The following is a 26,638-nucleotide window of genomic DNA, read 5'->3' on the forward strand; positions in this document are numbered from 1 at the left end:
CCAAATCTAAGCCCGGTAACTACAAAGAAAACTCTCGGTCAAACTTCTCAACTCTCCAAACTTCAACTTTTTCAATGTTCGCCAATTCAAGGGAAAATCAACTACGTACCTACAAATCAAAATCTGTACACACTCCTAAGTCTAAAATCACCACACAGAGCTATCGAAACCATCAAAATTCCGTTCCATAGTCAATTACATATAAGTCAACATCGGGTCAACTCTTTCAACTTAGGCTTCCAATCTTGGGACTTAGTGTCCCAACTTATTCTGAATCATCCCCGGAACTAAACCGACTACCCCGGTAAGTCTTATAACAACCAATGAGCATGGAATAAGCAATAAATAGGGTAACAAGGCTTAATACTTAAAATAACCGGCCGGGTCATTACAAATAGGTTCATATAGGGATTTTGGACTTAGTTGTATGTTCGAATTTGATTTTAGATGTTCCTAGAAGATTTTGACTCTATTTGCCAAAAGTGGGTAATTTGAAGAATTTAAGAGTTTGTAGATTTGATCGGTAGTTGATTTTATGGTTGTCAAGCTCCGATTGGTGTTCTGGAACATTGGATATATTTATTTGGTTGAGTAGAACTTCTATGCAACGTTTGTTGGTAATCCAAAATGTCTAAGTGTGATTTGGATGCATTCGATTAGGTTGTAAAGATTGGAAGTTAAGATATGCATTTTATATTTGATTCTTGATTTTGTTATTTTTTTAAGCCCTCGGGCAAGTTTATATGAAGTATATGGACATATTAGAATAATTGGATGGGATCCCGGGAGCTCGAGTGTGATTTAGTATAATATCGAACCATTTCAGTTGAGTTTGTAATAGCTGGTTTGTTGGTGTGATGCAGTGCTTCGTGATTCCGGAGTAGAGACTTGCAATTGCGGAGAAGGAGTATTGGCAGGCTAGTTTTTCATCATGATCGCAGGAGAGGGATCGTGATCACAAAGTGTTGGGCACGCTGGGCATCGTGTCGCGGCCAAGGGTGTCATGAACGCGTAAGGTTGTAGGCGCTTGGTCATCGCATTCACGGGCTGGGGATCGCTTTTGCAAAGTGTGGCGAGCGGGGGGGGGGGGTTCAAGAGGCAGGCCATTCTCTCATATTTTGAACTCTAGATTTGGAGAAGGGCGCTTTTGCAAGGAGATTTTCATATAAGACAAGAGGATAAGATTTCTACTCATTTGTTAATATGTGAAGAATCTACATGGATTTTTAACCCCTAAATCAAGGATTTTGGTATACGCTTAAGAGAGTGATTTTGATGGTTTTGATTATGAAATTGGAACCTGATTTCTAATCATATATGAAATCATGAGGTTACAGGTGAACTATTTCTATGATCAATTTTGAAATTTGGGCCTGCGGCCTGAGGTTGACACATGTTGACTTTTTGATTTGGGTTAAATATTGAATTTATTTATATGGAATCAATTCCTAGAGGTTGTATTGACTCATTTAAGTAATATTTAACAAAAATTGAGTTGTTTATAGTTGGATTTGAAAGAAAAGTCGGTTTTTGATGATTGAAGTTAGCTGGAAAGAGGTAAATCTCTTGTCTATCCTTGCAAGAGAGAATTCTCCTCATAGGTGATCTATTTGCTACTTGTTGCTTGATTAAGGAGTCACGTATATGCAAGGTGACGAGCGTAAGTGCGTAGCTAGGTTATGACCATAATTTTTCCCTGTAATTTTCTCTATAAAACTATTATCCATGTTTCATTGATTCTATGACTACATGATGATTCATAATTATGGCTTAAAGCATGCTTAAGGTTATGACTTGTTAAATTTGGCATAAAAGATTTTTCTACCATTTCGAGCTTTCTTATTAAGCTGTAGTCATACCATTGACTTATTTGAATATTATTTGGTGTTTAAATAGATTAATTTACTAATGTTAAATATCATGATTAGACTAATGAATATTGAATTTTCTCATTAATTGTTATGATAAATTGAATTACATGATTAGCCATAGATATATTTAGCCATATGAGCTTTTATCCGTATTTCTATTATTATGATCTGATGCCTCTTAATTATATTATTTCACACACATATATATGCGCTTGAAAGTGGGTTGTTGAGAAAAATTGAGGATTTTGGCACCAAAAACATGATTCGCGGATATTGATTATTGATGGTATTATGATTGGATAGGATTACATATCACAACAATATTATGAGTGGATCTCACACTGCAATGGTGATATGATCAAATCGAGTTGCACGCCACAATAGCGTTTTCGATATGCATTCATCCCTCCGGAGTTAGGTGAACTTTGGGCCCTGTGTGCGTGGGAACCTACATTTGTGCTAGTTTGGATGCTTGGCCAGTGTCATGTAAATGATTTGTGCAGCGAGGTATTGAAATCGCATCATAAGCATGCATTCCCAACCTAGACTCATACAGTAGCTCTTACATATATAAATGTTGACTAATTTATGTCATTATTAGGAAAAGAACTAAGCTAATTGATATTGTACTCTATCTCTTTGTCTAAAAAGTATGTCTGAATTCCAGAATTATTATGCTTCTTGATTGATAATATCATACCTTATTCCATGTTCTAATTGTGCCTTCACTTATATTTTAGATTGATAGTAAGTGTTAGTGTCGACCCCTCGTTACTACGAATTCGAGGCTAGACTTGATACTTATTGAGTACCGTAGTTTTGTACTTATACTACACTTATGCATATTTTATGCAGGTTCTGAGGCTGATACTAGTGGTATTCATCAGGTTGAGTAGGAATATATTTTGGAGACTTCGTAGTGAGCTACTTTACTTGATCTGATCCAAAACATATGGAATCCGCTTCCTTTGTTTACTCGTTTCTGTCTATTTATTTCCTTTTCATACAGATGTTATTGTTCAGTGGAGACATTTACTCTTGTTAGATGTTTGTAACATTGTGACATCTGGTTTTGGGATATTATGACACTGTTGTGGTCATATTTAGACCATGTCCTTGATATATATATACATACACACTCATGGTTTAAGGATTATTCCACTTGTTATTTATTTCATAACTTGGTTAACGACTTAATAATTGGATTCTTTTGTGTCGTTGAGTGTTGGCTTATCTATCAAGAAGGTTGCGCACCATCACGGCCTTTGGAGGAATTTTAGGTCGTGAAAAGTTGGTATTAGAGCTCTAGGTTCCAAGGGTCTCACAAGTCACGAGCATGCTTAGCAGAGTCTTGTAGATTAGTACATAGACATTATTATCTTTGGCCTGCTATGGCTGGAGGCACCTGAATGTTACCCTCTCCTACAGCTGTATCAAGCCGTTTACTAATCGCTTGCTTCCTAGTCGAAGGCATCGCTAAAAGAAAACAAGGTGAATATTAGATATGAACACTTACGACTCAACTCTACGCACGATCTAGATTCAGGAAGAAGGTAACAACCCTAGATGTCACGTAGCCTCCTGATTATAAATGTGGCGCGCTACACATCCATAATCAAAACTCTACTAGACACGGCTCATAGACAACCCCTAGGACAGACTTGCTCTGATACCAAGTTTGTCACGACCCAACTGGAGGGTCATGACTAGCACCCGGGCCATACTTGCCGAGCACCAACGTACATTTTATCTAACCTTCCTTATTATCTTTAAGGGCCGACAAGATCAATATAAATAGTAGACATGGATCATGAACATCCAACAATGAAAGATAATGTCATGAACATACATAACATGGGACGACAAGACTGTCAAGAAACTATATATAAGGTACGAGCTATCATGATGCCATGAAAGACTATACAACAAAAATCAGCCGAAAAGGCATTCTAAACCATACATAAGTCGACACCTGTCTATGAGCCTCTAAAGGAACATAAGTGCTACAACATTGCCGGAACAGGGCCCCGACATACCCATAATGTCTATAACAAAAATGCATACCAAGACCACGGCAAGTCCGGAGAAGGGATCTCGCCAATAACCGCTGAACTGGACAGCCTACTGTGGTGGGGGAGCTACGTCTACCTGTCTATCAGGACCTACAGCACGACATGCAGCGTCCACAAATAAAAAGGACGTCAGTACGAATAAAGTACTGAGTATGTAAGGCAGGAAAGCATAAGTGAGAACAGTAATGTAAACAGGGATAGAGAATATACAACCCGTGACATCTGGGTACCTCTGAGGGCTACTGACATGAAATACATGATACATACATATATATACATAAACTTTTAAAACATACGCCTTTGTGGGCATCACCATCATCATATCGTACCCGGCCGTAATAGGCTCGGTAAAACGTACCCGGCCATCATAGGGCTCGGTAGAATCGTACCCGGCCACGTGGAGCTCGGTAAAACCCAACTGATCAGTGGTTGCACAATAGGTGCCATACCCGGCCGACTATAGCGCGGCTCGGTAGAGTAAAATAGATACATATATATGATGCATGCTGGACTCATTGGAATCACATTTTGAACCTTTCGGAGTGACGTAAGGTCGGTATCCTTCGTACACGTTATTAGGATTAACTCTTCATCAAGAATCTTATAAGAATAAGGAACTACCAACAACATTGATAATATAAGAATAAGAGAAGTAACATCAATATCAATCATTTCATAAGAAGGGCAGCAATGTAAGTACTGCTAGCTTCTAAGAGTAGAGTATCTTTGGGAGCTCGTCATTACATTATGTACAATCGGAGTCGTGCAAAAGAATGAAGGGGATAGCCTCACATACCTTGTATATACTGCCCAAACTCAAGCTATGCAAATGTCACGACTCCTTAGTCTACAATAAGACAAATGACACTATCATTATCATTTAAGCGTCGTAACTATTATGTATCGACCACAACCTATTTTACGATGAAACGGATAGCACCTCCCCTATTTATATTACTTCCCACAAGTCAATACAATCACCAAAAAGCCCAAACAACATCATTAATAATCATATTGAGCCTCCAAAATAGTCCACCAACCAACAACATTACTACCAAGTCTTTCGATATGTATATTTCACAAGTTCTAGCTTCAATGACTTAGCTGCAACTTGGATAATCTTAAATATATATAGAGTAAGAGGTTCCTTACCTTTAAACAGAACGAAAAACTCCAATTTGACCTTAAATTTCCACGAAATATCCCTTCAATTCTGCCACAAGAACAAGGAAGCGAAACTAGTAATTAATTCGGGTTTTTCGGCACTAGAATTACTTTAGAAGACTTGAAATCACCTAGGGTTGATATTAAAAACTTGAAGGTGTATTTACAGGAGATAAAACACTTAAAACAACCTCCCACACGAGCTGTAACAACACAAAAATCAGCAACAACAAGAAGAACAAGAAACTTACTAGCGCCACGGGATTCCCGACATTTGATTTGTGTTGTTTGCCCTTTGTTTGGGTCTTGGATCATGAGAGAACCTTGAGAGACTGTTTTTAGGGTTATAAGGTCTGAATATACTAAAAAATAATGACTTAAAATGGGGTTGAGGTATCTTATATATGTCTATATGTCTTAAACCGCCTTTGTGGGCCCCATAGAGAGCAGCTTGGCGCACTCTCGCGAAAACGCGAATATCTCTCTATTACGAGATCGTATCGACAAACGGTTTAATGCGTTGGAAACTAGAATCATAGATATTCAATTTGATAGGTAGATCACCCCATAATTCCAAGTACATTGGGAGAAAAATGCAGTAACATTTGACCTAAAGTTTAAGTAAAATTATAAACCTAAGTTGCAACAACTTTTATCGACTTTTGTTTCATAACTCGCTTGACTTCAAGACTTATGATGCGGATATTATATGATTCAAATACATTAAAACAAGACCTCTTAGGAGAATTAATCACCTCTAGTGTTACCCGAAAATACGGGTTACAACATCCTTGATTCGTTTTACTTCAAATACTTGTTAACCACTCTTATACATCCTTGTATCGTTTAAGACCAATAGGATTAACTTCTTATCATCTCAAAGATAATCTCTTCTTGGATTTGCGTCGACTAACTTACGGCGTGATCTATGGTATGCGAATTTGGGTTGTAACACCCTCTCCCCCTTAGGAACATTCGTCCTCGAATGTTAGGGTTTATGGGGTGTCTAACTCATCGTGGATTCCGACAGAGATTTCCGGCTGAGTTTCCCCTATAAGATGGACACTAGCCAAACTTGCAAGCAGTTAAACCTAACCTGTGGCCTTACAAGACTATACAAAGCATTATGGATATGTACATTATCTGCATATTACCATTTTGTATTAAAAAAAGAGTATTCACAAGCTATTGCTTAGCTCATAGAGCCGTTTCACCTTATAATGCGTCCTTCTTTCCCCTGGCATCCTCGTTATCTTCACTCTGGAATAGGTAAGGGTATTTATACTTCATCTCCTTTTCTTCTTCCCATGTCATTTCTTCTATATTCTTGTTCCTCCATAATATTTCACCGAAGCTACATCCTTTGTTCTCAGCTTGCGGACTTGTCGATCTAATATAGCCACTGGCACTTTATCATATGATAGATCCTTTTTAACTTGTACATCTTTGATAGGGACGACCCGAGAAGGGTCTCCAATACATTTCCTCAACATAGATACATGGAATACCGGGTGGACAAATTCCAATTCAGATGGCAATTCTAACTCGTAAGCAACCTGTCCAATTCGTCAAAGAATTTTGTACGGCCCAATATACCACGGACTCATCTTACCCTTCTTCCCAAAACGCATAACACCCTTCATCGGCGAGATCTTCAGGAAAACCCAATCACCAACCTCAAATTCTAGATCACGACGTCAGACGTCGGAATAAGACTTTTGCCTGCTTTGTGCCGTCCTCAGTCGCTCTTGTATCACTTTCACCTTCTCAATGGCTTGGTGAATCAAATCTGGCCCATATAATTCTGTCTCACCGACTTCGAACCATCCAACTGGTGATCTACATCTCCTCCCGTACAGTGCCTCATACGGGGCCATTTTAATACTGGAATGGTAGCTATTATTGTAGGCAAATTCTATAAGTGCCAGATGGTCATCCCAATTCCCCTTGAAATCTAGAACACATGCTCGTAGCATATCTTCAAGCGTCTGGATGGTACGTTCAGCCTGTCCGTCAGTCTGCGGATGGAATGCAGTGCTGAGATTTACTTGTGTGCCTAAACCCTTCTGAAAAGACCTCCAAAAGTTAGCCATAAATTGAGCTCCTTGGTCTGATATAATAGATACCGGCACACCATGAAGCCTAACAATCTCCTTGATATACAACTTTGCATAATCTTCAGCCGTGTAAGTTGTCTTAACTGGCAGAAAATGGGCAGATTTTGTAAGTCGATCAACTATCACCCAGATGGAGTCAAACTTATGATAAGAGCGAGGTAATCCAATAATGAAGTCCATATTAATCACCTCCCATTTCCAGGTCGGAATCTCTATATTCTGAATCAATCCACTAGGTTTCTGATGCTCGATCTTTACTTGTTGACAATTAGGACACTGGGCTACAAATTCTGCAATAGACTTCTTCATGTTATCCCACCAATACTGCTCCTTAACGTCATGATACATCTTTGTCGAGCCAGGATGGATAGAATATCGGGACTGGTGAATCTCAATCATAATCTTCTCTCGCAACCCTGCCACACTAGGTACACATAATCGGCCCTGGTATCTCAGTGTCCCATCTCCTCCGATCTTGAAAGCTGTAATCTTACACTGCTGAATTCCCTCTCTCAATCTTACTAAGGTAGGATCTTCATATTGCCGTGCTTTTACCTCGGCTACCAAAGATGATTCTGCTGTATTCTGTACAGTAACACCTCCGTCATCAGAGTCCAACAATCTGATTCTCATATTGGCCAGCTGGTGAAGCTCTTTGGTCAACCCTTGTCTACCTGCCTCAATATGTATTAAGCTTCCCATTGACTTACGGCTGAGAGCGTCTGCCACAACATTAGCTTTACCGGGATGGTACAATATCTCGACATCGTAGTCTTTCAGTAATTCAAGCCACCTACGCTGCCTCAAATTCAACTCCTTCTGCTTGAAGATGTATTGTAAACTCTTGTGATCTGTGTAGATGTCAACATGGACGCCGTATAAGTAGTGCCGCCATATCTTCAAAGCATATATTACTGCAGCCAATTCCAAATCATGAGTCGGGTAATTCTTTTCATGCTTCTTCAATTGTCTTGATGCATAAGCAATCACCTTCCCACGTTGCATCAATACGCACCCCAAACCTATACCTGAGGCATCACAATATACCACATAACCTTCTGTTCCTTCTGGGAGAGTGAGCACTGGCGCGGATGTCAATCGATTCTTTAGCTCCTGAAAACTTTGTTCACAAGCATCAGACCACTGGAACTTGGTAGCTTTCTGTGTTAACTGAGTCAATGGTGCTGATATAGAGGAAAACCCTTCTACAAACCGCCTATAATATCCTGCTAGCCCCAGGAAGCTGCGGACTTCTGACGGTGTTGTCGGTCTCGGCCAATTCTTCACTGCATCGATCTTCTGAGTGTCGACACTAATACCCTCATCAGATATCACATGGCCAAGGAATGCTACTGAGTTCAGCAAGAATTCACATTTAGAGAGCTTAGCATATAACTTATGATCCTGAAGGGTCTGGGCATAAGCCTGAATACGGGAAATATCCCGCCTCCGAACGAGAATACACCAGAATATCATCAATGAATACGATCACGAACACATCAAGATAGGGCCTGAATACACTATTCATGAGATCCATAAAAGCTGCTGGGGCATTTGTTAGCCCGAACGACATCACCGAGAACTCAAGATGCCCATATCTTGTCCGGAAGGCCGTCTTTGAAATATCCTTCTCCTTAACCCTCACCTGATGATACCCTGAACGCAAGTCAATCTTGGAGAAATACTTGGCACCCTGGATTTGGTCAAACAGGTCATCAATTCTTGGAAGTGGATACTTGTTCTTTATTGTAAACTTATTCAACTGTCGATAATCGATACACATCCTTAACGACCCATCTTTCTTCCGCAAGAACAAGACTAGCGCACCCCAAGGTGAAGTGCTAGGCCTAATGAAACCCTTATCCAGCAAGTCCTTCAACTGTGCCTTGAACTCTCGCAACTCTGCCGGGGCCATCCTATATGGAGGGATAGAGATCGGTTGAGTGTCAGGCAATGCATCAATGCTAAAATCAATCTCCCTTTCAGGAGGAAGGCCTAGGAGTTCATCTGGGAAAACATCTGGAAATTTATTGACCACGGGGATTAATTGTAGAGTAGGCGGCTTCGCCTCTGCATCCCTAACGCGAACAAGATGATAAATGTAACCTTTTGAGATCATCTTCCTTGCCTTAAGATAGGAAATAAACCTACCTTTTGGCGTAGCAATGTTCCCCTTCCATTCAATGGCGGGTTCACAAGGAAACTGAAACCTAACCATCTTCGTACGACAGTCAACATTTGCATAGCATGAGGCCAACCAGTCCATTCCCATTATCACATCGAAATCAACCATTTCTAACTCAAATAAATTTGCCGAGGTTTGACGACTACAAATCATCACAGTGCAACCTTTATATACCCTTCTAGCAATCACAGAATCTCCTATCGGAGTGGATACCACAAGTGGTTTACTTATCAATTCAGGTTCAATGCCAAACTTATTAGCCACAAAGGGTGTAACATATGATAAGGTAGATCCTGGATCAATTAGCGCATATACATCATAAGAAAGCACAGACAATATACCTGTAATAACATCCGGAGATGACTCGAGATCTTGTCGACCTATTAGAGCATAAGTGCGATTTTGAGCACCACTCGAACTCGGCACTGAACCTCTACCTCTACCATGACCTTTCGACTGTTGAAAACCTTGTGCTGGAGGTCGAACTGATGAGGAAGAACCAGACACAGATCCAATCGGTTGAGCCAAACCACCACCTCCTCTGTTAGGACAATCCCGTATCATATGGCCATGCTGTCCACAAGAAAAACACGCATCGGAACCTCGATGGCACAGTCCAAAGTGGGCCTTGCCGCACTGATCACAACGAGGTGTTGGGGGTCTCGTCTGACTAGTATCTCTATAAAATTGTGAGTCTGATTCCCTCAAGCTCTGACCTGAACCAGAATAGGTAAATCGATCATACCGAGGCCTCTGAAACTTTGGAGGAGCACTAGCTACAGGTGGCGCCGAACTCCTCGAAGATTGGGGCCTGATACTGCCTCTGAACTCATCAGAATACCCTACAAATCTCGCCCTCTTATGCTGGCCCCTATCCTGCTCCCTATCTGCCCTTTGCTGGCGCTTACGATCCTCTAGGGTCTGGGCATAAGCCTGAATACGGGAAATATCCATGCCCTCTACCAAGGAGGCTGTTGTGCACTCATTTATCATATGTGGTCCAAACCCGTTCACGAACAGATGCACCCTATCACTCATCTCGGCCACCATATGGGGAGCATACCTTGCTAAAGAATCAAATTGTATACTATACTCTCGTACACTCATATTACCCTGTCGAAGGTTCAAGAACTTATCAGCTCTAGCTTGTCGTATCTCAACTGGCAAGTAGTGACGAAGAAATGCCTCATAAAATTCCTTCCACACGGCTGGAGGAGCGTTCGGACCCCTAGATCTCTCCCAACTATCATACCAGAAAACCGCTAAATCCTGTAACCGATATGAAGCCAACTCTACTGCCTCCGTATCACTAGCATGCATAACCCGTAATGTACGATGAATCTGATCAATAAATGTTTGTGGGTCCTCTTTGGGGTCTGATCCGGTAAACACTGGAGGGTCTAGATTAATAAAATCACGAACTCTCGCACTAACCAGTTTATCAGCAGCACCGATATTCTGCCTCTGAGCCTAAGCAGCTACCAAGCTAGTCAACAATTGCACCGCACTGCGCATATCGTGGTCTGTAGTGATATACAGAGGAAGTGGATGTACTGGGTGCCTTCTAATATCCTATGGAGGAGACGGAGAGGTATGAGACGGCATCTCACTCTGAGCCTCACTTTGGCCTGCTTTGGCTGGAGGCACCTGAATGTTACCCTCTCCCACAGCTGTATCAAGCCGTTTACTAATTACTTGCTTCCTAGTCGAAGGCATCGCTGAAAGAAAACAAGGTGAATATTAGATATGAACACTTACTACTCAACTCTATGCACGATCTAGATTCAGGAAGAAGGTAAAAATCCTAGATGTCACGTAGCCTCCTGTTTATAAATGTGGCGCGCTACACATCCATAATCAAAACTCTACTAGACACGGCTCATAGACATCCCCTAGGATAGACTTGCTCTGATACCAAGTTTGTCACGACCCAACTGGAGGGTCATGACTAGCACCCGGGCCATACTTGCCGAGCACCAACGTACATTGTATCTAACCTTCCATATTATCTTTAAGGGCCGACAAGATCAATATAAATAGTAGACATGGATCATGAACATCCAACAATGAAAGATAATGTCATGAATATACATAACATAGGACGACAAGACTGTCAAGAAACTATATATAAGGTACGAGCTATCATGATGCTATGAAAGACTATACAACAAAAATCAGCCGAAAAGGCATTCTAAACCATACATAAGTCGACACCTGTCTATGATCCTCTAAAGGAACATAAGTGCTACAACATTGCCGGAACAGGGCCCCGACATACCCATAATGTCTATAACAAAAATGCATACCAAGACTACGGCAAGTCCAGAGAAGGGATCTCGCCAATAACCGCTGAACTGGACAGCCTACTGTGGTGGGGGAGCTACGTCTACCTATCTATCAGGACCTGCAGCACGACATGCAGTGTCCACAAATAAAAAGGACATCAGTACGAATAAAGTACTGAGTATGTAAGGCAGGAAAGCATAAGTGAGAACAGTAATGTAAACAGGGATAGAGAATATACAACCTGTGACATCTGGGTACCTCTGAGGGCTACTGACATGAAATACATGATACATACATATATATACATAAACTTTTAAAACATACGCCTTTGTGGGCATCACCATCATCATATCGTACCCGGCCATAATAGGCTCGGTAAAACGTACCCGGCCATCATAGGGCTCGGTAGAATCGTACCCGGCCACGTGGAGCTCGGTAAAACCCAACTGATCAGTGGTTGCACAATAGGTGCCATACCCGGCCGACTATAGCGCGGCTCGGTAGAGTAAAATAGATACATATATATGATGCATGCTGGACTCATTGGAATCACATTTTGAACCTTTCGGAGTGACGTAAGGTCGGTATCCTTCGTACACATTATTAGGATTAACTCTTCATCAAGAATCTTATAAGAATCAGGAACTACCAACAATATTGATAATATAAGAATAAGAGAAGTAACATCAATATTAATCGTTTCATAAGAAGGGCAACAATGTAAGTACTGCTAGCTTCTAAGAGTAGAGTATCTTTGGGAGCTCGTCATTGCATTATGTACAATCAGAGTCGTTCAAAAGAATGAAGGGGATAGCCTCACATACCTTGTATATATTTCCCAACCTCAAGCTATGCAAATGTCACGACTCCTTAGTCTACAATAAGATAAATGACACTATCATTATCGTTTAAGCGTCGTAACTATTATGTATCGACCACAACCTATTTTACGATGAAACGGACAGCACCTCCCCTATTTATATGACTTCCCACAAGTCAATACAATCACCAAACAGCCCAAACAGCATCATTAATAATCATATTGAGCCTCCAAAACAGTCCACCAACCAACAACATTACTACCAAGTCTTTCGATATATATTTCACAAGTTCTAGCTTCAACAACTTAGCTGCAACTTGGATAATCTTAAATATATATAGAGTAAGAGGTTCCTTACCTTTAAACAGAAAGAACAACTCCAATTTGACCTTAATTTCCCACGAAATATCCCTTTAATTCTGCCACAAGAACAAGGAAGCGAAACTAGCAATTAATTCGGGTTTTTCGGCACTAGAATTACTTTAGAAGACTTGAAATCACCTAGGGTTGATATTAAAAACTTGAAGGTGTATTTACAGGACATAAAACACTTAAAACAACCTCCCACACGAGCTGGAACAACACAAAAATCAGCAACAACAAGAAGAACAAGAAACTTACTAGCGCCACGGGATTCCCGACATTTGATTTGTGTTGTTTGCCCTTTGTTTGGGTCTTGGATCATGAGAGAACCTTGAGAGACTGTTTTTAGGGTTATAAGGTCTGAATATACTGAAAAATAATGACTTAAAACGGGGTTGAGGTATCTTATATATGTCCATATGTCTTAAACCGCCTTTGTGGGCCCCATAGAGAGCAGCTTGGCGCACTCTCGCGAAAACGCGAATATCTCTCTATTCCGAGATCGTATCAATGAACGGTTTAATGCGTTGGAAACTAGACTCATAGATATTCAATTTGATAGGTAGATCACCCCATAATTCCAAGCACATTGGGAGAAAAATGCAGTAACATTTGACCTAAAGTTTAAGTAAAATTATAAACCTAAGTTGCGACAACTTTTATCGACTTTTGTTTCATAACTCGCTTGACTTCAAGACTTATGATGCGGATATTATATGATTCAAATACATTAAAACAAGACCTCTTGGGACAATTAATCACCTCTAGTGTTACCCGAAAATACGGGTTACAACATCCTTGATTCGTTTAACTTCAAATACTTGTTAACCACTCTTATACACCCTTGTATCGTTTAAGACCAATAGGATTAACTTCTTATCATCTCAAAGATAATCTCTTCTTGGATTTACGTCGACTAAATTACGGAGTGATCTATGGTATGCAAATTTGGGTTGTAGTAGATATGGCCAAGATAGTCTTCTTTATTGGTGCATTGACTCAGGTTGGGGTGGTTCTAGTAGCCCCGACCACATCTCAGACTGGAGGAGGAGTTTCAAATGCCGGGAGTATTGCCAGCTGGCGGCGAGCAACCTATTGTAGCAGTTAGACCCCTGGTTATGCCTTCTATATATTATGATGAAAAGAAGAGGATGAAGAGATTCCAAAGACTGTATCCTCCATACTTTTATGGAGACACTTTAGAGGATGCCTAGGCTTTCTAGATAGATATCATCAGATGCTTCGCAATTTGGGTTTGGTAGAGTCTAATGGAGTGTACTTCACAACATTTCAGTTAAGAGTGGCTGCTAGGAGATTGTGGTAGACCTACGAGCTGGGTAGACCAGCAGGTTTACCTCCTCTTACTTAGACTCATTTCTTAACGTTGTTTCTCTAGAGTTACATCCCACACACCAGGAAGGATGAGTTGGAGAGGCCAGTTTGAGCATCTTCAGTAGGATTGTATGATTGTGACTAAGTATGAGGTGATATTCACAAAATTGTCTCGTCATGCTGCTTTCTTGATCACACCGAGGCATAAAAGGTGAGGCAATTCATTAAGGGGTTGAATTATGGCATCAAGATTTCTATGGTTCGAGAGTCAGAGATTTGGACTACTTTCCACTAGGATGTGGAGATAACTCGGAGGATTGAACATATTCATAGTTAGGAGAGAGAAGTTATGGTGAGAGATAAAAGACTTTTCCATTCTGGTAGCTTTAGTGGTACCTCATCTGGAGGTAGGATCAATTTGGTAGAGGCTATCACAGTAGACCAGCTCATTCTGCACAGTATGTAGCCCATGGGGCGGTGGCTCGGTCATCTTTTAACACTCTTATTCCATCATCTTTCAGTGCTCTCCCACTGTGTTCATATCGTGCTTCGTCTATTCAGTGTTCTACTGGGTATTCAAGTCATCAAGGGTAGATTTAGATTGAGCATCCTTATCCAACAAGGGGTTATTATGAGTGTTGAGATTTTGGCGATATGAGGAGGCGTTGCCCCAAGCTTGTTAAGGGCACAACTATGTAGATTTTCCAGTCAGTGGTTCCCACATCAGTTGCTCCATCCACTGCCCGATCTTCTAGAGGGAGAGGACATGTAGTCAACGGTCACCCTAGAGGAAGGCGTTAGGGAGGTGGAGGTCAGGCCGGTCGCGGTCAGGCTCATTGCTATACTTTCTCGGGTAGACCCGAGACCAGTGGCCTTAGATACTGTCATCAAAGGTATGATTTCGGTTTCTCATAGAGATACTTCTGTAATATTTGATCCAGGTCTACCTATTTGTATGTGTCATCATATTTCTCTCCCTATTTGGATATACCTCATGGTTCTCTTGATATTCCTGTTTCTGTGTCTACACTCGTTGGTGATTCTGTTGTGGTGGATCGTGTATATCGGTATTTTGTGGTTACCATTGGGGGTTATGAGACTATTGTTGATCTTTTGTTGCTGAATTTGGTATATTTCGATGTGTTTTTGTGTGTGGATTGGCTATCTCTGTACTATGCTATTTTTTATTGTCACACTGAGACTGTAACGTTGGCTATAGTAGAGATGTCAAGGCTGGAATGGACGGGTTCTCTTGGTCTCACCCCTAGTAGAGGGATTCCATTTCTGAAGGCTCAACCGATTTTTGATAAGGAGTGTTTAGCATATCTGACTTTTGTTAGACATACTAGTGTTAATACTTCTAATATTGAGTCGATTCCACTAGTGAGGGAGTTTCTAGATAAATTTCCTGAAGATCTACCGAGCATGCCACCAGATAGGGATACTGATTTTGATATTGATTTGGTGCCCAACACATAGTCCATATCTATTTCTCCATACCTTATGGCTCCAGCTGAGTTGAAAGTGACACAACCCAAAATCCATCAAAGGTCGTGATGGCGCCGAACACCACTGTCAGGCAAGCCAGCAATAAAAGTTTAACTTAATTACTCATTTTAGTATTTTTGAAATCGTAAATTTCCTTCAATTGAATAGTAAGAGTTAAAATTTTACAGAGTAAATGATAATATCTTCACAATAACAATACAGAAAAACCCATAATCATCCCTACAATCTGGTGTCACAAGTGCATGAGCATTTACGAGGTAGTAAAATAAAATACAGTATCTGTCCGGAATACAAATTGGACAGGAGAATATAAATTACTCTGAAGGAGACTCTGCTGGCTGCAATCGTAACATGAAAAATAGCTCACGGTAAGTCCCCGCATCATCCACGCTTTCGCGCCCAAAGGACCACCAGACATAAAAGTACCAGCACAAAAATGTGCAGCAAGTGTAGTATGCGTACGTAAATCAATGTGTACCCAGTTAGTATCTAGCCTAACCCCGAAGGATTAGTGACGAGGGGTCGATATCGACACTCACTAGTGGTCCAGTAATATCAAGTATAGTAAAGAGGTGAACAAATATGAGGCATAGTAAATAAATAAAATAAACAAGTATAAATACGTGGTACAATTCTCCTCTTTAAAATAGGCTCAAGCTCTCAATTAGCAAATTTTCTCCGCAACCGAAGCATATATACAAATATATAGTGAACCTCACCAAAATGGGTCGTTATACTTCAAATCAGGAAGAACTCATTAATACAGTGGCTTCTTGCAAAATATTACGCACGATTTCATGAGGATATTTTATAGAAATGTCGAGGCGTACGGCCCAATCCCATCATAATCTATGCAATGTTGAGGGTCGAATGACATGAACTATAGATGTATCTATTAACTTGCCGAGGAGAACGGCCCGCTCCTATGAGAATGTGGTACATAAATCCTGTCGAGGTGAATGGCCCGATCCCATTAGAATAAGAAGCTTTAACGGGTCCTTGACCCCAATCACGAATAAATGTGTGAGTTATAATTATAATGAAAACCTTTCGATGAAAACGCATAGCGCGGGAGAAATCCGTTAGGGGAACAAAATTATTCTGTGGGAAGTCATGAAACTCGAGAAAACTTTACAATAGCAAGTCTATCACTCTACGCATGTCTAGTCTCAAGTTGTACTGCGAAATAAAAGAATTAAACGAGCAAGGATAATCCCTATAGTACAAGTATAGCATGGGGTGAACCTAAGTTTACCCGGACAATAACATGGATCTAACTACGTACGGACTCTCATTGCCTCGTGCGTACGCAGTCCGCACAACAAGTTTCACATATTAAATATATCACCTAGAGGTACTTTCCCCCTCATAGAGTTATACAGGAGACTTACCTAGTCTCAAAGCTTACTTTCCGGTCCAAAATTGTGCTTTAAATCCTCAACTCGGTGCCAAACGACCCGAAGCTAGTCAAATGTTATATAAAATAGTCAATATATGCTTAAGAGTTCACATCCCAACTATTAAAGTGATTTTTCCAACCCAAATTGAAGAATTCCTGAAATTCACCCCCGGGCCCACGAGCCCGAATTCCAGAAATTTTTGAAGAAAATTGTTACCCATAACCTCGTGAACTCAAATATATTATTTTTTTTTATCTAATTCCATAATCATTTTCGTGGGTTAATCCCATTTTTCTCAAAACCCTTGATTTCACCAATTTTTACATGTTAATCTACCCCTAATCTATGTATTTAACTCATGTTGTGTAAAAATTACTTACCTCGAAGTGCTAGGTGAAAACCCTCTTCCAAGAGCTCCAAAAATCGCCCAAGAGATGAAAGAAATGAGCTAAATGGACTAAGTCCCGAATTTAATAAAGTTGTGCACAGGTCTCAGATGCCTATCACGACCCAATTTCCCCTCTGTGTGACGTCATGACGGTACCTAGTCTCTACAACTAGGTAAGCCTAATATTTTGCGAAATAATGAAATAAAAATATAAATTTAACCAATTATTCAAAAATACACAACAAATCCCAAAACCCGAAAGATCGTGAATCACAAACTACAAAAGAAAAAATCTAGTGTCTCTATACATCAGAGTCTAACAAGGAAAAATACGGAAGATAATGAACATGAAAAAGAGTAGAAGGGGAGTCCGAGGTCTAAGGACGTGGCAGATATACCTTGAAGTCTCCAAAGCTGTCCCATCTCACTGATAGTGCGGCTGATAAGGTACACCTGGATCTGTATACAAAAAACATGTGCAGAGAGTAGCATGAGTACACCACAATCGGTACCCAATAATGCCAAGTCTAACCTCGGTCGAGTAGTGACGAGGTTAGGTCAAAGCCCTACCAGAGTAAATATAATAAATTAAACAGTAAAAAAAAATATAAGTAAGTTTTACGGTAAACAGTTAAAGAAAAGTTTCAAAGAAATTTAACAATCAAGGGAACCCTTGGCTCAGAACAAGGTATACATAATGTGGAATCTCCCGGGATACCGTCCTGTAGTCCCGAATGAATATGCAGTACAGGGGGATCTCCCGAAATACGTCCATAGTCCCAAAGTAAATATACAGTGTTGGGGGATCACCCGGAATACGTCCGTAGTCCCAAAATAAATATGAAAGACAGGGGGATCTCCCGGAATACGTATGTAGTCCCAATTTAAATATGCAAGACAGGGGGATCTCCCGAAATACGTCTGTAGTCCCAATTTAAATATGCAAGATAGGGGGATCTCCCGAAATACCGTTCAGTAGTCCCAAAGTAAATATGCAGCGCGAAAGATAGAAATACAACTACATCACAAAATGTTTACAATTTAGGGTACGTACTAGTCAGGGAAGGAGAAGGAAATTCACTAAGCATGCTGCACATAATTCACATAAAAAATTAAGACACGTAGACATGTTGTAATAGACTAAACATAATCGCTACACATATTGGAATAACTTAATTAAGAATAAAATAGATTTGTACTCATTAAAATGGTATAACTCAAAATAACAGGAAAACATGTTGTTGCTCAATAAGAAAATCAGGTTTTACCACAACTAGCCCGTGTACGTACACGTCACATCACGTACACGTCACATCACGTATACGTCACATCACGTACACGGCACTCACATATCACAATAGTTTCAAATCTTAAGGGGATTTCCCGCACACAAAGTTAGGCAAGCCACTTACCTTGAACCAAGCTCAATCAATCGGTCACAATGCCTTTACTACAAATATCCGGCTTTGATTGGCCCAAATATAGCCAAAAGCTACATATCATAAATACAACAATAAGAGACTCATCTAATTAATGAAATCAACACTTTAACAAAATCTCAAAATTAACTCAATAATTGCCCGTGAGGCCCACATCTCAGAATCGGGTAAAAGTTACAAAATAGGAATGCCCATTCCACCACGAGTCTAACCATACCAAAATTACTAAATTCCGATACCAAATCGACAAATCAAACTTCCAAATCCCTAGCCTCCAACTTCCAATTTCCACCTTAAATACACACTAACTAGGTGGGAAAATATATGGCAAAGCAAAAGTATTGATAAAAAATAAGCACAAGGACTTACCTCAAGAAATGCCTCAAAAATACTCTCAAAAATCCCCATAAACCTAGTTTGCAAAGTCAAAAATGACAAAAATCACGAAGCCGTTCTATTTTAACCACTGCCCGCACCTGCAGAACCTGGGTTCGCACCTGCGGGTGCGCTTGTGTGGAAATTGTGTGCATTTGTGCAATTCACTTGCCCCCTTCCTTCGCATCTGCGATGAAAGGGCCACATCTGCGCGTGCGCGCCTTCGGAATTCCCTTTCGCTTTTGCGGAGCTTGCACACCTGCGAAGACCCCTAACGCATCTGCGGGCATCGCAGATGCGGAAATCACCTTGCACCTGCGACCCCTGGCACTGCTCCATTTTCCCGCTTCTGCGCCAATTTGCTCGCACCTGCGGGCAGCCTTGCGCAGGCGCGATTACAGCAGAACCAACAAAAGTACCAGATTTCCCTAAGTCCAATTTCATTCTGTTAAGAATCTGAAACACACCCGAGGCCCCCGGGACGTCAACCAAACCTACCAACCAATCCTATAACACCATACAAACTTAGTCGAGCCTTCAAACCACATCGAATAACACCAAAAATCATGAATTAAACACGGATTCAAGCCTAAGAACTTAGAATTTTCCAAATCCTACAAACGAGACCGAACCACATCAAATCTAGTCCGAATTACCTCAAACATTACACAGAGGTCACAAATGACACTACGAACCTACAACCACTTTCGGAAATCGATTCCGAGCTCGATATCAAAATTTCCACTATCGGCCAAAATCGCTGAAAATCTAACTTTCGCCAATTCGAGCCTAAATCTACTACAGACCTCCAAAACACATTCCAGATGCGCTCCTAAGCTCAAAATCACTCAACGGAGCTAACGGATTTGATAAAATTCCATTCCGGAACCGTCTTCACATAGTTCCGACTACGGTCCAAATTTTAAGACTTAAGCTCTCATTTAGGGACTAAGTGTCCCAAAACACTCTAAAACTTAAAACCAATCATCCCGGTAAGTCACAATAGCAGAAATAGATATAGGGAAAGCAGTTAATAGGGGTTCGGGGCTCTAACTCTCAAAATAACCAGCCGGGTTGTTACATCCTCCCTCTCTTAAAACAATCGTTCGTACTCGAACGAGCATAGAGACATATCTGATGTGGTGAAAATATGAGGATAATGGATGCGCATATCCTGCTTAGTCTCCCAAGTCACCTCCTCGACCAACTGTCCCCTCCAATGTACCTTCACGGAAGCGATGTTCTTTGATCTTAGCTTTCTGACCTGCCTGTCTAAAATAGCCACTAGCTCCTCAACATAAGATAGATCCTTGTCCAATTGAACTGAGCTGAAATCCAAAACATGGGATGGATCGACGTGATAATTTCGGAGCATAGAAACATATAATACCGGATGAACTGCTGCTAGACTGGGAGGCAAGGCAAGCTCATAAGCAACATCCCCAACTCGACGCAACACCTCAAATGGACCAATGAACCTTGGGCTTGGCTTGCCCTTCTTTCCAAACCTCATAACGCCCTTCATAGGCGAAATCCGGAGCAAGACTCACTCTCCAACCATGAATGCCACATCACAAACCTTCCGGTCCGCATAACTCTTCTGTCTGGACTTGGCTGTGCGAAGTCTATCCTGAATCACCTTTACTTTTTCCAAGGCATTCTGAACCAAGTCTGTACGCAATAATCTGGCCTCACCGGGTTCAAACCAACCCACTGGGGACCGACACCTCCTACCGTACAGAGCCTCACACTGTGCCATCTGAATGTTGGACTGATAACTGTTATTGTAAGGAAACTCCGCAAGTAGCAAGAACTGGTCCCAAGCACCCCTAAAATCTAACACACATGCACAAATCATATCCTCTAATATCTGAATAGTGCGCTCAGATTGCCCGTCTGCCTGAGGGTGAAAGGTTGTGCTAAGCTCCACCCTAGTACCCAACTCCTGTTGTACGGCTCTCCAAAACCATGATGTGAACTGTGTACCTTTGTCTGAAATGTTGGATACTGGAATACCATGAAGGCGAACAATCTCTCTGATATAAATCTCAACCAACCTCTCAAAAGAATAAGTGGTCAACACTAGAATAAAATGAGTTGACTTGGTCAGCCGATCCACGATCACCCAAATATCATCGAACTTTCTCAAAGTCCGTGGAAGTCCAACTACAAAGTCCATGGTGATCCGCTCCCACTTCCACTCTGGGATCTCTAACCTCTAAAGTAATACACTCGGCCTTTGGTGCTCATATTTGACCTACGGACAGTTGAGACACTTGGCCACAAACCCAACTATATCCTTCTTCATCCTCCTCCACCAATAGTGCCGTCTCAAATCCTAGTACATCTTCGCGGCATCGGGATGAATGGAGTACCGCTAGCTATGGGCCTCCTCAAGATTCAACTCCCGAAGCCCATCTACATTGGGCACACAGATCCGGCCCTGCATCCTCATCACACCGTCATCAACAATAGTCACATCTCTAGCATCACCTCGTCGAACCCTATCTTGAAGAACTAGAAGATGAGGATCATCATACTGGCACTCCCTCATACGGTCATAAAGAGAAGGCTGAGCTACCACACAAGCTAATACCCGGCTAGGCTCTAAAATATCCAATCTCACGAACTGGCTGGCTAAGGGCCTCTCAACTGCCGGAAGATATGCCAAACTCCCCAAACTCTCTGCCCGGTGACTCAATGCATCGACCACCACATTGGCCTTCCCAGGGTGGTACGAAATAGTGTTATCATAATCCTTAAGCAGCTCCAACCACCTCCTCTGATGTAAGTTAAGGTCTTTCTACTTAAACAGATGCTGCAAACTCCGATGATCGATGTAAATCTCACAAAGAACACCGTACAAATAATGTCGCCATATTTTCAAGGCATGAATAATAGCTGTTAACTCAAGGTCGTGGACATGATAGTTCTTTTTGTGCACCTTCAGATGTTTGGATGTGTAGGCAATGACCCTACCGTCATGCATCAACACCTCTCCAAGGACAATCCTCGAGGCATCACAATAGATAGTGTAGGACTCCGAACCTATAGGCAATACTAATACTAGGGCTATAGTCAAAGCTATCTTAAGCTTCTAAAAGCTCTCCTCACACTCCTCGTTTCACCTAAATGGAGCACTTTTCTGGGTCAGCCTGGTCATAGGTGCTGCAATGGATGAAAATCCCCCCATAAAGCGACAGTAATACCCCGCCAAACCAAGGAAACTACGGATCTCCATAGCTGATGACGGTCTAGGACAACTCTACACTGCCTCCACCTTCTTCGGATCTACCTTGATCTCATCACAGGACAATATATGGTCCAAGAGTGCCACTGTATAAAGCCAGAATTCACACTTAGAAAAGTTTGCATAAAACCTGTTCTCCCCCAAAGTCTGAAGCACGGTCCTCAGGTGCTGCTCATGATCTTCCCATGACCGGGAATATACCAGGCTGTCGTCAATAAACACAATGATGAAGGAATCAAGATAAGGCCGGAACACACTGTGCATTAAATGCATAAAGGCTGCTGGGGAATTGATCAGCCCAAATGACATGACAAGAAACTCATAGAGACCATATCTGGTCCTGAAAGAAGTCTTCAGGATGTCCGGTTCCTGAATCTTCAACTGATGATAGCCAGAACGCAAGTCAATCTTGGAAAACACCCTGGCACCCTGTAACTGATCAAATAAATAATCGATGCGAGGCAAAGGATAACTGTTCTTCACTGTAATCTTGTTCAATTGCCGATAATCAATACACATACACATAGAACCATCCTCCTTCTTCACAAATAAGACCGGAGCACCCCAAGGTGATACACTGGGCCTGATGAAACCCTTATCAAGAAATTCCTGCAACTGCTCCTTCAACTCCTTCAACTCAGGAGGAGCCATACGGTAGGGAGGAATAAAAATGGGCTGAGTGACCGGCAACAAATCAATGCCAAAATCAATATCTGTATCTGGAGGCATACCCCGAAGATCAGCTGGAAATACATCAGGGAAATACCTCACTACTGGAACTGACTCAATTGTAAGGGTATCAATACTGACATCTCTCACATAAGCCAAATACGCATCATACCCCTTCTCAACCATTCGTTGAGCCCTAAGAAATGAAATAACCCTGCGGGGAGTATACTCTAAGGTACCTCTCCACTCTAATATCGGCAATCCTGGCATAGCCAGCATCACGGTCTTAGCGTGATGATCAAGAATAGCATAATGGGGCGACAACCAGTCCATGCCCAAGATTACATCAAATCTACCATACTGAGTAATAACAAATCGGCTCTGGTCTCAAAACCACTAAGAGCAATCAAACATGACCAATATACGTGGTCCACAATGAGAGAATCTCCCACAGGAGTAGATACATAAATAGGGAAAGTCAAAGAATCCCGAGATACGCCCAAATACGGGGAAAAATAAGAATATGTAGAGCCTGGGTCAAATAATACCGACGCGTCTCTATGACAGACCAGAACAATACCTGTAATGACAGAATCAGAAGCAACTTCCTCTGTACGAGAAGGAAGTGCATAACATCTGGCATGGGCTCCCCCTCTAGGGCGACCTCTACCTCCCCGACCTCCACCTCAAGCTAGTTGAGAAGGTAGGGTGGCAGCTGGTGCTGTAATCATAGCCTGAGGACCCGGTGTGGCACGTTGTGGGTGAAACGTCTTTGGAGGTGCACCCCTCCAAATCCTGGGGCAATCCCTCACCATGTGGTGAGTGTCTCCACACTCAAAACAAGATCTAGGAGGGTATGGCTACTGTGACTGGCTCGGGCCAGGTCTGCAGGACTGGCCGCTAGGAACACCCCTTGCAGGAGGCATACTAGATATTGGCGGTGCATAATAAGGCTCCTGGGGTCTAGAAAGAGTTGGAACAGCGCTGGAGGCTGGAAGAGCTGAATGAATAGGGCGACTCACATAACCCCTACCATGGCGAGCTGTTGGGGCGCGAGCTACCGAATAATAACCAGCCTCTCAAGACCTTTTGGCCTCCCTCTCCTCTCTATCCCGGGCAAACATGCCCTCAAATCTCCTGGCAATACCCACAACCTGCTAATAAGAAATATCCATCTCCAATTCCCTGCCCATACTACTCCGGATGCTGGGATGGAGACCCTCAATAAACCGTCGAACCCTCTCTCGAACAATGGCAACTAAGGTTGGTGCATGTCGGGCCAAATCACTGAAGTGGACTACATACTCTGACACAATCATAGCACCCTGAAGAAGCTGCTCAAACTCCGCGTGCCATGAGTCCCTGAGGCTCTGAGGGACATACTCTCTCAAAAACATGTCCGAGAACTGAGTCCATGTAAGTGAAGCTGCCTCAGCCGGAGTACTCAACTCATATGCACGACACCACTGATAGGCTGCTCCTCTAAGCAAGAATGTGGTACAAGAAACCCCGTTTGTCTCCGCTACGCCCATAGTATGGAGAATACAATGACATTCCTCCAGAAAACCCTAAGCATCATCTATAGCCAATCCACTGAAAGTAGGTGGGTGGTACTTCTTGTACCTCTCAAGTTTGATTTACTCTGCCTCAGAAGCTGCTGCCCTCTCCTCAGGCTGAGATGGAGCTACCGGTTGTATTGGTATAATCTCTGGAACTTGGTCGACATGAACCCACTGCTCTGGAGTACTAGCGACGGGAGTCTGTGCTCCTCCCCCAGCCTGAGATGTGGCAGGAGCAAGTGGAATCAATCCAGCTTGAGCTAAGGTGCTGAACATGCTCAGAAACTGGGCTAGAGTCTCCTGAAGGGCTGGTGCAAGAACAGGTATCTTAGGTGTCTTCCCTCCAGCTTGAGCTACTGGGGGCTCTTCTATATCATCTCGTGCGGGTGCTCTTATTGCACCACGTGGACGTCTCTGGCCCCGGCCTCTCACGACTCTAGCAGGGGGCACAGGTGTCTGGTCATTAGATCTGCTTGTACGTGTCCTCACAATCTGTGAGAGAATAGAATACATAAGTTTAGAACCTTTAAAGTCAACAATTTTCGCACTACAAGGAATCAAAGTATTGAAATTTTCCTAAAAGTTTCATAGCCTCCTAAAGGTAAGTACAAACGTCTTTGTACCGATCCACGAGACTCTACCAAACCGATTTGTGACTCACGACACCTATGAATCTAGAACTCTGATACCAACTTGTCACAACCCAATTTCCCCTCCGTGTGACATCATTACGGCACCTAGTCTATATAACTAGGTAAGCCTAACATTTTGCGGAATAATGAAATAAAAATATAAATTTAACCAATTATTCAAAAATACACAACAAATCCCAAAACCCGGAACATCGAGAATCACAAATGACATAAGGAAAAATCTCGTGTCTCTATACATTAGAGTCTAACAAGGAAAAATACAGAAGATAATGGACATAAAAAAGAGTAGAAGGGGACTCCGAGGTCTGCGGACGCGGCAGATATACCTTGAACTCTCCAAGGTTGTCCTGTATTACTGATAGTGCAGCTAATAAGGTACACCTGGATCTGCACATGAAAAACATGTGCAGAGAGTAGTTTGAGTACACCACAATCGGTTCCCAGTAAGTGCCAAGCCTAACCTTGGTCGAGTAGTGACGAGGTCAGGTCAAAGCCCTACCAGAGTAAATATAATAAATTAAATAGTAAAAACAAATATAAGTTTTACGGTAAACAATTAAAGAAATTTTTCAAAGAAATCTAACAGTCAAGGGAACCCTCGGCTCAGAACAAGGTATACACAATGTGGAATCTCCCGGGATACCGTCCCGTAGTCCCGGATGAATATGCAGTACAAGGAGATTTCCCGGAATACGTCTGTAGTCCCAAAGTAAATATGCAGTGCTGGGGGATCTCCAGGAATACGTCCGTAGTCCCAAAATACATATGCAAGACAAGGGGATCTCCCGGATTATGTCTATAGTCCCAATTTAAATATGCAAGATAGGGGGATCCCCCGGAATACATCCGTTGTCCCAATTTAAATATGCAAGACAGGAGGATCTCCGTAATACCGTTCCGTAGTCCTAAAGTAAATATGCAGCTCGAAAGATAGAAATACAACTACATCATGAAATTCTTTCAATATATGCTAGGTACTAGTCAGGAAAGGAGTAGGAAATTCACTAAGCATGCTGCACATAATTAACATAAACAATTAAGACATGTAGACATATTGTAATAGACTAAACATGATAGAAACACATATTGGAATAGATTAATTGAGAATAAAATAGATTTGTACTCATTAAAAAGGTATAACTCAAAATAACAGGAAAACATGTTGCTGCTTAGTAAGAAAATCGGG

General features: G+C 41.8%; 1 protein-coding gene across 1 annotated transcript; it reads left to right on the forward strand.

Annotated features, from left to right (window-relative positions):
- Positions 1–13,936: 13,936 nt before the first annotated feature.
- LOC138898725 (uncharacterized) lies at positions 13,937–15,689 on the forward strand. Its single transcript, XM_070184819.1, has 2 exons — positions 13,937–14,049; positions 15,152–15,689. The coding sequence occupies exons 1-2, from the start codon at positions 13,937–13,939 to the stop codon at positions 15,687–15,689; spliced, it is 651 nt and encodes a 216-aa protein (XP_070040920.1).
- Positions 15,690–26,638: the final 10,949 nt, after the last annotated feature.

Source organism: Nicotiana tomentosiformis, chromosome 9 (genome assembly GCF_000390325.3).
Source record: "Nicotiana tomentosiformis chromosome 9, ASM39032v3, whole genome shotgun sequence".
In the NCBI taxonomy this organism is placed as follows: domain Eukaryota; kingdom Viridiplantae; phylum Streptophyta; class Magnoliopsida; order Solanales; family Solanaceae; genus Nicotiana; species Nicotiana tomentosiformis.